At 36.6% G+C, this 11418-nt stretch overlaps 3 protein-coding genes across 3 annotated transcripts; 2 read left to right on the forward strand and 1 right to left on the reverse strand.

The window, feature by feature from the left end:
- The first annotated feature begins 3049 nt into the window (after positions 1-3049).
- On the forward strand, positions 3050-5768 carry LOC133713457 (probably inactive receptor-like protein kinase At2g46850). The gene is made up of 3 exons (XM_062139495.1): positions 3050-3821; positions 4364-4447; positions 4591-5768. Exons 1-3 carry the CDS (start codon positions 3050-3052, stop codon positions 5640-5642), a joined length of 1908 nt encoding a protein of 635 aa, XP_061995479.1. The 3' UTR covers positions 5643-5768.
- A 440-nt stretch (positions 5769-6208) lies between these two features.
- LOC133716796 (uncharacterized mitochondrial protein AtMg00810-like) lies at positions 6209-7210 on the reverse strand. The gene has a single exon (XM_062143453.1). It carries the CDS (start codon positions 7208-7210, stop codon positions 6209-6211), a length of 1002 nt encoding a protein of 333 aa, XP_061999437.1.
- A 700-nt stretch (positions 7211-7910) lies between these two features.
- Positions 7911-11125, forward strand: LOC133713459 (soluble inorganic pyrophosphatase 1-like). Its single transcript, XM_062139496.1, has 9 exons — positions 7911-7999; positions 8386-8488; positions 9600-9628; positions 9775-9840; positions 9931-10038; positions 10213-10278; positions 10394-10514; positions 10631-10712; positions 10819-11125. The coding sequence occupies exons 2-9, from the start codon at positions 8386-8388 to the stop codon at positions 10859-10861; spliced, it is 618 nt and encodes a 205-aa protein (XP_061995480.1). The 5' UTR covers positions 7911-7999; the 3' UTR covers positions 10862-11125.
- The last annotated feature ends 293 nt before the right edge of the window (positions 11126-11418 follow it).

Genomic DNA, 11418 nt, shown 5'->3' on the forward strand with positions numbered 1-11418 from the left:
AACTTCAATTACCGTTGACGGGATTAGAACGTGGGTGTCGGGGTTTCACACTGGAGGTTCTTACCAACTCGACCACCTATGGTGGTTACATGACATTATCTTAGTTATTGATGTCATTGTAAGATTTTAATTCTTTAACTTTTTTTTTTATCACAATGAATGACTTTTTTTTAAATTCTTTAACTTGTCACTTGGGTTATGATTAATAATATATAATATTGAATACAAAATAGTTTATTTATTATAAAAATGAGAAAGAGAAAATAAAAAGTTAAAAATCATAAACTAACTACTATTGTCCCAACTTTGTGAAAAATGTACCCTATAACTTTCTTTAAAAAAAAAAAAAAAGAGTTTAGGTTTAGGGTGTTGTCGTTGTTTTTTTTTGTAATTCTTTTTCTTTCATCGAAAAAAAACTTTCTTAAAAAAAAAAACCGTTATTTATCTAAAATTATAGACTATAGCACATGATTTTTTGTCAAAATTGCATGTTCATATTCTCTCACCAAAATTTTTTCATTCACAAAAAATATTTTTTAAACACTTCCCGAACTAACAAAACTCAAAAATTATAATGCAAATTTTCTTTATGGTTTTTCAACGTAAAAAATAATAAAATCCTTCAAAAAATTCTTTCGCAGTTTCGGTGTTCCTCAATTGGAACATGTTCTAAAAGCCATGTTGTACAAATTGTGAGCTTATGGTACAGAAGTTTCAATAAAAATATTGTTAGCAACAAGGTTTAGCATATTCCGACATGTCATTGCACTTCGCGTGTGCCCCCATGGCACCTCCCAACGTGCCAAATCATGCAAAGTCTCAATCTATCCAATTTGTCATGTTTGTTAATCTCACCATTGGAAAAACATGATATTTATAATGTGGTTTCAATTGATGGTGTTAAATAGCGACAAACGTGACCCGTGGCTCACTATTGTATCGATATTGCCGTGACTTTACCACTCATTAGGTGTTGAGTTTTAACACAAAAAGCCTTGGTAAAGTTAAGTGCGAGCCACCTAATTATAAGTTATATTTTCGTTTGTCACTTTTTTAATGTGAGACTTTTCTTCTCTAACATACGGAATACCGGAATTCTTTAATGAAAATTTTTGTTACAATTTTTCAAAACTGAAAAGCAAGAAAAATTCGTAAAAATTATAAATACAATATGCAAGACACCTTAACATTTGATGTATGGATACACCTGGAGCACTTAAGCCGTTCTAAGTTATAAGGAGCCTTATACTTTCTCTTATTAAAATGATATTACTAAAGGGTCTATTCCCTCCAAGGGGTTAGTGAGTTAGTAACTGAGTCAAGACTATAATTGTGGTCACCTAAGTTTAACTCTCACTAGCTCTAGAAGAGCTCGCCCTGTGGCGTTAATAGAGTTTAGTTGGTAACTCTTTGATACAGTTCTTAGATATTTAATTTGCATGTAGATATATCACATCATTGCCTAATGGTGTATCCACAAATTGTTACTCGGCAATGACCAAAAAAATAAAGACATATAGCTAGTGTTCTAAGTTTGATCCAGCAATTACACCCTAAATAGTTGATCTACATAATAGTATCCATATACTTGACATGCAAGTTAAGGACTTTCTCTCTGAAATGTATCATACCAGATCATTCATTATTCCCAAGTCTTAAAACTCTATCTGCTTAAACCCAAATGGCAACAGTTAGGAGATGAAACTGGCATGGGCATAAACAAATCTCCATCAATTTCACTATACCTAAAAGCATACCAGCTGATTGATCGACACGTAACCCTGGCCGAACTTTGGCATCTCCAAGTTCCCAATACACACAGAGAGGAGGTCACAACAATTACCAAGAAGAATGCTAACCCCAAAACTTATTGTTTCTCATTTCTCCCAAATTCTATTTCATAATTTAGGCTGCAAGTGAAGCAAGCAAACTCAAATCCTGTGAGCTAACACATGTCAAAGGCTTGTTACAACAAACGCGGCTCTACATGAAAACCCACCATGCATGCCTGGCATTGGGGCTAGAGAGATTTACAATTCACAACTCATAGGGGTTTCATATATACTTGGTTTATAGTAGGATTAGTAGCAAAGATTATATATAAGTTCCATAATATATAGTATATTACAGATCTGACATTCCGTAATTATCAAACTACATAGTTTAATTGTACGTTGATGTTTTAAAATACCAAATCTCGAAGGCCATGCAAAATATATATCAGATTTTATATATGAGAGAGCCTTTGAACTTGAATCGAAAACCTCCCACATTGGCCACGCTCACAAAATGCACAGCATTCCATATGAATATATGGTGATATTGTACTGACTGTAGCCCATTCCCCAGACAAATCGTCTCCTCTTTCTCAAACTCCTAAGCTTGCTAGCTATAGCAATTTACCTATCCCATTACATTCCCGTAGCTATATACTATACATATACAGTTTCTTATATCCAAGTACGGACTCGAAGCCTATCATTTATTGGACCATTCTTAGATACTTGCGGAGACTTGTACTTCAAAAGGTTAGTTACGAACTTTGTTTGATATACATCATATTGTTGATTAATTGTTTCAGCGTTTAAAGTTTTAGATGAACGGACTTTAGTTTGTGAAAATATATGGCTTGAAGTTCTGCCCCCATTGCTTCTCCAGTTGCAGTTGCATGATGAGTTATAATGAGAGAGCGTCATACATTGTTAACTTACTTCTTGGTGATAGATCAAATCATAGATTATTGACAACCAAATTTAATGATATTGATATAGGGCTCTCTTTAACATGTCGAAAACATAATTAAGCTTCACTATATGTGTACGTGTATAATGTATGTACAGAGTCGTATTATAAACTACAACCTCGATCTCTCGAGCTCTCTCTCTCTCTCTCTCTCTCTCTCTCTCTCTCAAGCTAGCATTGACACAGAAAAGGCCATATATTTACACATACAGTCCCATATCAACCTGAAGTACTCCTCTTTTCTTCTTCTTTTAGTACCTTAAAGTTTCCTTGCAAATATTCTCTCAAGTCAGCACTTTCACTGACAATGTTACCTCTATCATCTCTAGCTTCCTTTCTTCTCCTTACCCTCTTTAAGTTCTTAGCCATTTCTCACTCTCTCCAGGAACACCACCAGCTACCACGACCAAATATGTGCCATGAAAAATGTGGAGACCTTCAAATCTCCTTCCCATTTCACTTGAACAAATCCTGTTCTTCACTCTCTGATGCTTTCCATCTCTCTTGCGTCAACTCAACTAAAATTTTCCTTAACATTGGTTCCGAAAGCTACCACGTCCTCGAATTCTTCTCTGATGGTTTGCTAGTGGATTTTCCAGGCTCCTCTTCCTACTGCCGCCAGTACAATGACTTGAACTCCTTTGATTTCTTAGGAAATTACCACTTTGGCCTCTCTGCTGACAATGTCATAGGCCTCTATGATTGTGAGGACTCTTCTCTGTGCAAAACAGAATGTGAAACCATTGACTTGCCTGGCTGTGATGGCAATGAAAGCCAAGGCTCTCCTGCTTGCTGCTACCCTCTTTCTGATTACAGCCTGTGGCATCTTGGTGACAAGTTCTCAGTGTTTTCCAAATTTGGGTGCAGGGGCTTCTCAAGTTGGGTTGTTCAGAGAGGCTCCAACTTGGGAAAGAGAGGGGTAAAGTTGGAATGGGCAGTGCCAAGAAACTCATCCAAGGGGGTTTGTGCTACCAATGGTTACATTATCAATGCCACATCAATTCAAGCAGGGGCTAGGTGTGCTTGTCAAGATGGGTTCATTGGTGATGGATTTGCAACTGGAGAAGGATGCATCATGTGTAAGTATTTATCCATAAATCATTTTAAGCATATTCGCTCTGTTATGTGGGTCTTGAATGCCCATTTCTGATTTGAGCATCTAGTATTGAACTGCAGAAAATAGATTTTAACTTATTATCAAAGACTGTCACTACCAACATCATGATGGAGGCAACTCTATGTGATTTGGAATTATTAGAAATTAGGTTCACTCCCTCTTTCTGCAGAATTATTATGGTGCAATGATAAGAAATGAATCAAATGATTGATATGGCAATGAGTAGAACCAGGAATATTAGATACCTGGCCCATGCCTAAAGCAGTTTGATATGCTTTAATCACTTTTCAATTAGATTTAAGTCTAGAATTTCAAGTATATACACCACAGCAGCAAATAATTGCATCCAGTGATAAAGAAATGGTTGAAATACAATGTAATACGTATCAGAATTGTTAAACAGGTATTATGCATGTTCATCCAGTGTTAAGGGGATAGTCACACATACATACAATGAAAAGTTGTACGCTTTGACCTACAAATTTACTGACATGCCTTTTACAGCCTGCATCAAAGAGAGAAGGGAAACATATGGCGCAGACTGCTTCAAAAAAAGGCATGGTAGCAAGAAACTTTTAATTATAGTAGGTAAGTCTAAAAAATCTTCATATGCATTGTGTTTTGACAACCTGATCACATAGTAAAAGAAGTTTTGGCAGAGACTAATTGAAGCTGAAAAGTCATATCAGCTTCAATTTGATATAAATGAATTGTGACATCTTGAATTGCAGGAGTTCTTGCTCCCCTCTTCATCATAGCCTCATTGATTGCACTTCTGTATCTACTCAAAAGGCCTGTTAAACCGGGAACGTTTGATCCAGCTCAGAAGGTTCACTTCCACAGCACCATATCATTCCGAAAAGCTAGCAGGACTCGGCTATTCACTTACCATGAGCTAGAGGAAGCTACCAAAGCATTTGAAGAGGATCAGAAGCTTGTAAGTGGAAATAATGGCACAATATTTGCTGGGGTTCTCGAGGATGGATCCCACATTGCTGTGCACAAGATAGATTGTGAGAATGAAAAAGAGTTGATTCAAGTCCTATCACAAATTGAGGCTTTGTCTGCTATTCTACACCGGAATATAACCCGATTTCTTGGATGCTGTATTGACTTGGCCTACACTCCACTACTGGTGTATGAATATCCAGCAAATGGTACCCTCGAGGATCATTTACACCAAACAGGAGGACAACATGTTGCTCTTGACTGGTACAAGAGGTTGAACATTGCTGCTGAAACAGCAAGTGTTCTTGCCTTTTTGCAGTATGAATTTTCTCCTCCCATTTTCCACTGTGATCTCAAGTCCGGTTATATCTTTATTGATAATGATTTTTGTAGTAAACTCTGTGGTTTTGGACTACTGGTTTCGAGTCATGAAGAAGGCTCGCGTTTTCAAAGAACAGATGTTTATGCTTTAGGTGTGGTGCTTCTTGAGATGATTGCAGGCTCAAACTGCTTGGACTTGCAAATAGCCCTGCAAAAGATAAGAGGTGGGAAGCTAGAAGAGATTGTGGATCCACTTCTTTACTATCATGAACAACCTTCCTATCGCCGCGAGCAAATAGAGACAGTTGCAGACCTTGCAATGAGGTGTTTGTTGTTTGGTGGAGATGGAAAGCTAGGAATGTATGATGTAGCCAAGGAATTAGTACATATCAGAAGAGAGAGCAGTGATGGGGGTAGCAAGAGAGGGCCTGCACTTGAGGAAACGTTTTCGAACTCCAGCCTCCTTCAGATGATATCAATGTCTCCTGATTCAGCATGTATGCCTAAGCATTGATGTGTTCTAATATGCACTCTGTGTGTGTGTTGATGTTGGATGCACATTCTTGAATCTTGCTACTTCCCTTCGTTGTATAATAGCTGATCAAGTGAATTCAAACAGACCAAATCTTCAAACCTTTCATTGATCCTCTATGTCTCATTGATGGTCAGCTAATGTGATCTGAAAATGTGTTCCGTTTTTACATTATGCACTTTAAGTTCCTATATAATTGGCTCGAATCACTTAAATTTGTCTAAATGAAAAGAAAAAAGCATACAACCGGTTCCAGAAATCAAAAGATTTCTTTTACGTACATATAGCAAGTGTTGAATATAATTTTCCTTAACATTCTCATTACAAGTGTACAGTTATATAGCAGCCTAATTGCTGCTGTTACACAAAGAGAGCAAATGGTAATTACATCAAATCAGAAACTGATATGCATTTACAACAAATACACAACTAATCAAAACTGAAACTGATGCTAGATTGTAGCCACTGCATTATTCTCTCTAACACCCCCCTTCAAACTGAGCGGTTCTGGATGCACAAGTTTGGTACGGAGGAGAAGATGACGATGCTTATGAAGTGGTTAATTTGGTTAGAAGATCAGCAGGTTGATCCACCGAAGGGACATAGTTAACAAGATGACTACGAAGTGCTACTTTTTCACGGACAAAGTGATAATCTAACTCAATATGTTTTGTACGGGCATGGAAGACTGGGTTAGATGCCATGTAGGTTGCACTAAGGTTGTCACAATAAAGCAAGATAGGGAACTGAATATGAGCACCAAGTTCATATAATAAGTAGCCTAACCAGGTGGTTTCGGCACTGGCATGAGCAAGGGAGCGATATTCAGATTCCGCACTCGAACGAGCAATGGTAGGCTGCTTTTTGGAGCACCATGAGATTAAGTTGCTGCCAAGATAGATGAGGTAGCCTGAGGTGGAGAGACGTGAGTCCGGACAACCAGCCCAATCTGCATCCGAGTAGGCCGAGAGATGAACAGGTTGTTGTTGAGGACTGAAAGACAAACCATGATCCAGTGTTCCTTTGATGTAACGAAGGATCCGTTTGGCAGCAATAAGATGTGGAACACGGGGCTTGCTCATAAATTGAGACACTGAATTGACTGCAAAGGCTATGTCAGGGCGAGTAATGGTGAGATTTTGTAAGGAGCCAACCATCTCGCGGAACACAGTGGGATTGTCAAGTAAAACCCCATCATTGGTGCTGAGAAGAGACTTTGTAGACATGGGTGTGCTAACGGGTTTGCTAAGTAACAGATCATGCTTGAGTAGGATGTCATGTGCATACTTGACTTGATTTAGGTGAATCCCGTTGGAATGAAATGTGACCTGTAAACCAAGAAAGTAATGCAGAGGACCAAGATCCTTGATATCAAACTCACGACCTAAGGCATCAATGAAGCACTGTAGAATCCGATCATTACTGCCCGTAACCACAATATCATCAACATATAGTAAGAAATATATGATATCTGAGCCATGTTGATAGATGAACAAAGAAGAATCAGCCTTACTAATACGGAAACCAACTGCTAACAGAAACGAGCTCATGCGGTGAAACCAGGCGCGAGGAGCTTGTTTGAGGCCATAGAGTGCTTTATGGAGTTTGCAAACATAAGAGGGACGAGAGGGATCACCGAACCCAGGTGGCTGTCACATGTACACATCTTCTTGGAGATATTTATGGAGGAAAGCGTTCTTGACATCAAGTTGACGAAACTCGGATAAGGAGAAGAGACACAAGATAAATGAGAGACGCAGGAGGACAAGATTGAAGAGCTAGACGTGAGAAGAAGATAAGGATCCTAGACCTAGTCTGATACCATGTTGAATATAATTTTCCTTAACATTCTCATTACAAGTGTACAGTTATATAGCAGCCTAATTGCTGCTGTTACACAAAGAGAGTAAATGGTAATTACATCAAATCAGAAACTGATATGCATTTACAACAAATACACAACTAATCAAAACTGAAACTGATGCTAGATTGTAGCCACTGCATTATTCTCTCTAACAGCAAGACTCGATCAATTTTACTTATTTAAGATTAAAAAAAGGTTATTCATTTCCAAAAGAATGCATATATATTCCTATCAACATGAAACAAATAACCAACCTCAAAGGTTCAACGTAACAGGTGGGTTCTGAAGCTACCTTCTCTCCAAAGCAGACAGATGGGAATACCTCAGAATTTTTGACCAACTTCCTCTTTTCTCTCAACCTCTTTCCTTTTTTACATACTATAAATATTTTGATCCAAATAGTGCAAGCCTTGGCACTTATTCTTCCTCTCTTTCAAGTTTCTGTCTCTATTCCCAAACAGCTCTAGCCATCAAGGTGCGTATGATTCAATCAACTCTTGTATGTTTTGTTTGCAAGTTTTTGGTGTCTAGTGGTTGTCTAACAAGTTTTCGACCTTTTTTTGTCCGAACTTTTAACCACATTTGTGACTTACGTTAATTTAATTGTGAGGTGTAATGTGGGTTGTTTTTAAAATAAGAGGAAGAATGCATGTTCAACATCACTAGCTATGTAACTGATTAGCAGATTGGAGTGTTGCACCAGATTGTACGATCGAATTACTATTTTTCATCACCTTCTTGCACATTTTTTTTCTAATGATGGAGTCCTCAAGTATTCTATTTCTTGTTTGAATGTTTTACTATGATGCATCTGGTATTTTCTTTTTCACTTTTAACTAATACCTCCCTACATTTATATAGATGACTGAAGAAAAAAAACCAACTCCGAAATTAAATGAGAGGATTCTTTCATCTTTGTCAAGGAAATCAGTTGCTGCACATCCTTGGCATGATCTTGAAATTGGTACCTAGCCTATTCTTTGATCTCATAATTTAGCTTTTGTATTTTGAGGCATTTCATTTTACACCCAAATTTAGTCACACCTATTAGATTAAACCCATTCATAATTTTTTTTTAATATACACCCAAATTTGTGGGTTAAGTTGATTAAAGAAACAAATTCTCATAAACTAACATAGAAAATAAAACATGTTTTTGTTAAAAATTACTAAATATGCCACAAGCTCTAAACAAATACACTTGATGAACTAGATCTTTGATTGAAGCTTTTTCAATACCTAGATCAAGGTTTATATATGATTTTCTATATTTTGTGGTATGTTTTTTCTATATAATAGGTATGTTATCTTTTTCATATAAACACTTCTTCTTTTTTTTCACTTTTTTTTAAAGAGGATCAAAGGGTTTCACTTTTGCCCCCATGGTAACTCGAACCCATAAACACTTGAATGGAAAGCAAACATAGGTTAATAACGTACATATTATACAGTTGTTCTATTTGTAAGGTATGTTATGTATGCTATTTCCAATTACAACCTAAAAGTTTTATCTAAAAAAGGTACCTGATCATTAGAATACTTTTTTTCTAGATAATTTGATTTCAGGTATGTATCTAACATATAGGAGGTTTACTTTTTGTTTCTATATATTCGATTACAACCTAAATATTGATAGTTTTTGTATAACATCTCTGTATTAGAATTTATTATTATTTTTTGTATCATACCTCTTTGTTAGGTTTTCTATTATATTATACCTATGACAAATAAATAAAAATATTAGACCTATGATTGTGGTATATATCATTGTGTGTCGACCTCTATTAAGCTTGAAAGTTTCTATTATTTAAGCACTACCTACATATACATATTTAGTAGGTACTTTAGACATGTATTAGTTGAGAGAATGTAAAAGGGAAAATTAGACATATATGAAAATAAAGAAAAATATTCATTATAGGCATACACTATATGGAAGGTTTATTAATTAGTGTGAGTTGGGTGTAAATTAAAAGAAAAGTATGTATGGGTTTATATCTAATTTTCTCTTGTATTTTTACCATGGTCCATGTAAACAACAAGAAACTAATCATTTTGTAAAATCTTGTGTGCAGGACCATCAGCTCCCCAAATTTTCAATGTTGTATGTATTATTCACACCAACTTCATCAAGTAGCCTATAGCCAGCACAATATTGAGCCAAAACTTGTCACTAGATGAAACTGATCAAATGTGGCCAACACATTATTAGCATAAGTTTCTGATGATTTACTTGTTGGAATGGTTCAGGTTGTTGAGATATCACAGGGAAGCAAAGTCAAATATGAACTTGACAAGAAAACAGGATTAATTAAGGTGACAAAAAAAAAAAAAAATCACAGCTTTCTGAGATCAAAGCTCATAGTCAAAGGCTGCAATCTTACGATTCTTTGAATAAATTCTCAGGTTGATCGGATTTTGTACTCGTCAGTGGTCTATCCTCATAACTATGGTTTCATCCCTCGCACCTTGTGTGAAGACAATGATCCACTGGATGTCTTAGTTCTCATGCAGGTGATTCCTTCGATTTTCATATCACCATGCTGGGTGTTAATTCTTAGTTCAAGACTTTAAGTATATATAACATTTGCAGTTTCAAATGCTACATTTTCCAAAGCAACAGTTGACATTCCAAATCTACATGACTCATAAGTCCTAAGTACTGATTTGGATAAGTGGATTAAACAGGAACCTGTTATTCCGGGTGCATTTCTGCGTGCCAAAGCCATTGGACTAATGCCCATGATTGACCAGGTACTACTCTTCCTAGAGCATATGAAGTGAAGTTTGATCTTTCTATCACTACTGTATGTATTTGAATCTTTTAACCTTGGCTTGTGTAACTATGGATTTGTGATTTGTAATTCAGGGAGAGAAAGATGATAAGATCATTGCAGTATGTGCTGATGATCCAGCCTATAATCATTACAGTGACATCGGAGAGCTTCCTCCTCATCGCCTCACTGAGATTCGTCGCTTCTTTGAAGACTGTATCCCTTACAATATTACTTTTAAAACTCAATTCACTACTATGTTGTTGAACACTTTTTGGGGCTTAGTTATAATATGAGGAACAATGCATGGTTTTGCTTAACATATTGCATAGACAAGAAGAATGAACACAAAGAGGTTGCAGTGGACGAGTTTTTGCCTTGCTCAACTGCCGCGGAAGCTATTCAGTACTCGATGCAAGTCTATATTACAGCACAACAAGCTCTTCACTCACCAGCAACTTAACTGATTGCTAGAACACCATATTACACTCTTCTGATCAACTTGTATTTTCCGGTGCAGGGATCTTTATGCCGAGTACATAATGCTCACCTTAAGGCGGTAAACTTATATATAGGCTACAATACTCCACTCATTACAATAAGTCATTTCATTGATGATGATTGCGGAAGAGTCCCCACAGAACTTCAAGTTTTGCTAGCTTATTTGTATTTCGGACTGTGGTTGATACTTGCTTGGTTGATAAGTGATGACATGAGTACTAGAAAATGTTGGTAACATCAGATGTTTAAACTAGATTGTGTTATTAATTATTCACAATCTTGCTATTTGAAGCAATACAGAATTTTTTTGAGAACAATTAAACCACTTTTAATGTTTCTTATTTGATTTCATACCACTACTAGAATTATGCTTATAGGACACCCTCCAATAAAGGTGCTCATTGTTTACAAGGGCCACCAAACTCTTCATTAGCCACTATGCAGCCACCCAATGCATGACAGTGGTGATTGCTGGGGTTTCCTTTGCAGCATAGTGCACCAAAATTGAAACGGTGCCTAGGTTTTCAACATATACACATTGCTGTCATGTCAGCTGTCATATCAGCTGCCAACTCTAGTTATACACCAATTACTACAACTATTAGAATGGTGTCTTCAA

This window comes from Rosa rugosa, chromosome 6 (assembly GCF_958449725.1).
Source record: "Rosa rugosa chromosome 6, drRosRugo1.1, whole genome shotgun sequence".
NCBI lineage: Eukaryota > Viridiplantae > Streptophyta > Magnoliopsida > Rosales > Rosaceae > Rosa > Rosa rugosa.

Bases quoted from the DNA above. Each gene is read 5' to 3' on its own strand.
- LOC133716796 (XM_062143453.1), bottom strand. From the start codon at position 7,210: ATGAGCTCGTTTCTGTTAGCAGTTGGTTTCCGTATTAGTAAGGCTGAT.
- LOC133713457 (XM_062139495.1), top strand. From the start codon at position 3,050: ATGTTACCTCTATCATCTCTAGCTTCCTTTCTTCTCCTTACCCTCTTT. The intron at 3,822-4,363 runs GTAAGTATTTAT...TGCCTTTTACAG, and splicing joins TGGAGAAGGATGCATCATGT to CCTGCATCAAAGAGAGAAGG. The intron at 4,448-4,590 runs GTAAGTCTAAAA...CTTGAATTGCAG, and splicing joins GAAACTTTTAATTATAGTAG to GAGTTCTTGCTCCCCTCTTC.
- LOC133713459 (XM_062139496.1), top strand. From the start codon at position 8,386: ATGACTGAAGAAAAAAAACCAACTCCGAAATTAAATGAGAGGATTCTT. The intron at 10,039-10,212 runs GTGATTCCTTCG...TGGATTAAACAG, and splicing joins ATGTCTTAGTTCTCATGCAG to GAACCTGTTATTCCGGGTGC. The intron at 10,279-10,393 runs GTACTACTCTTC...TTTGTAATTCAG, and splicing joins TAATGCCCATGATTGACCAG to GGAGAGAAAGATGATAAGAT.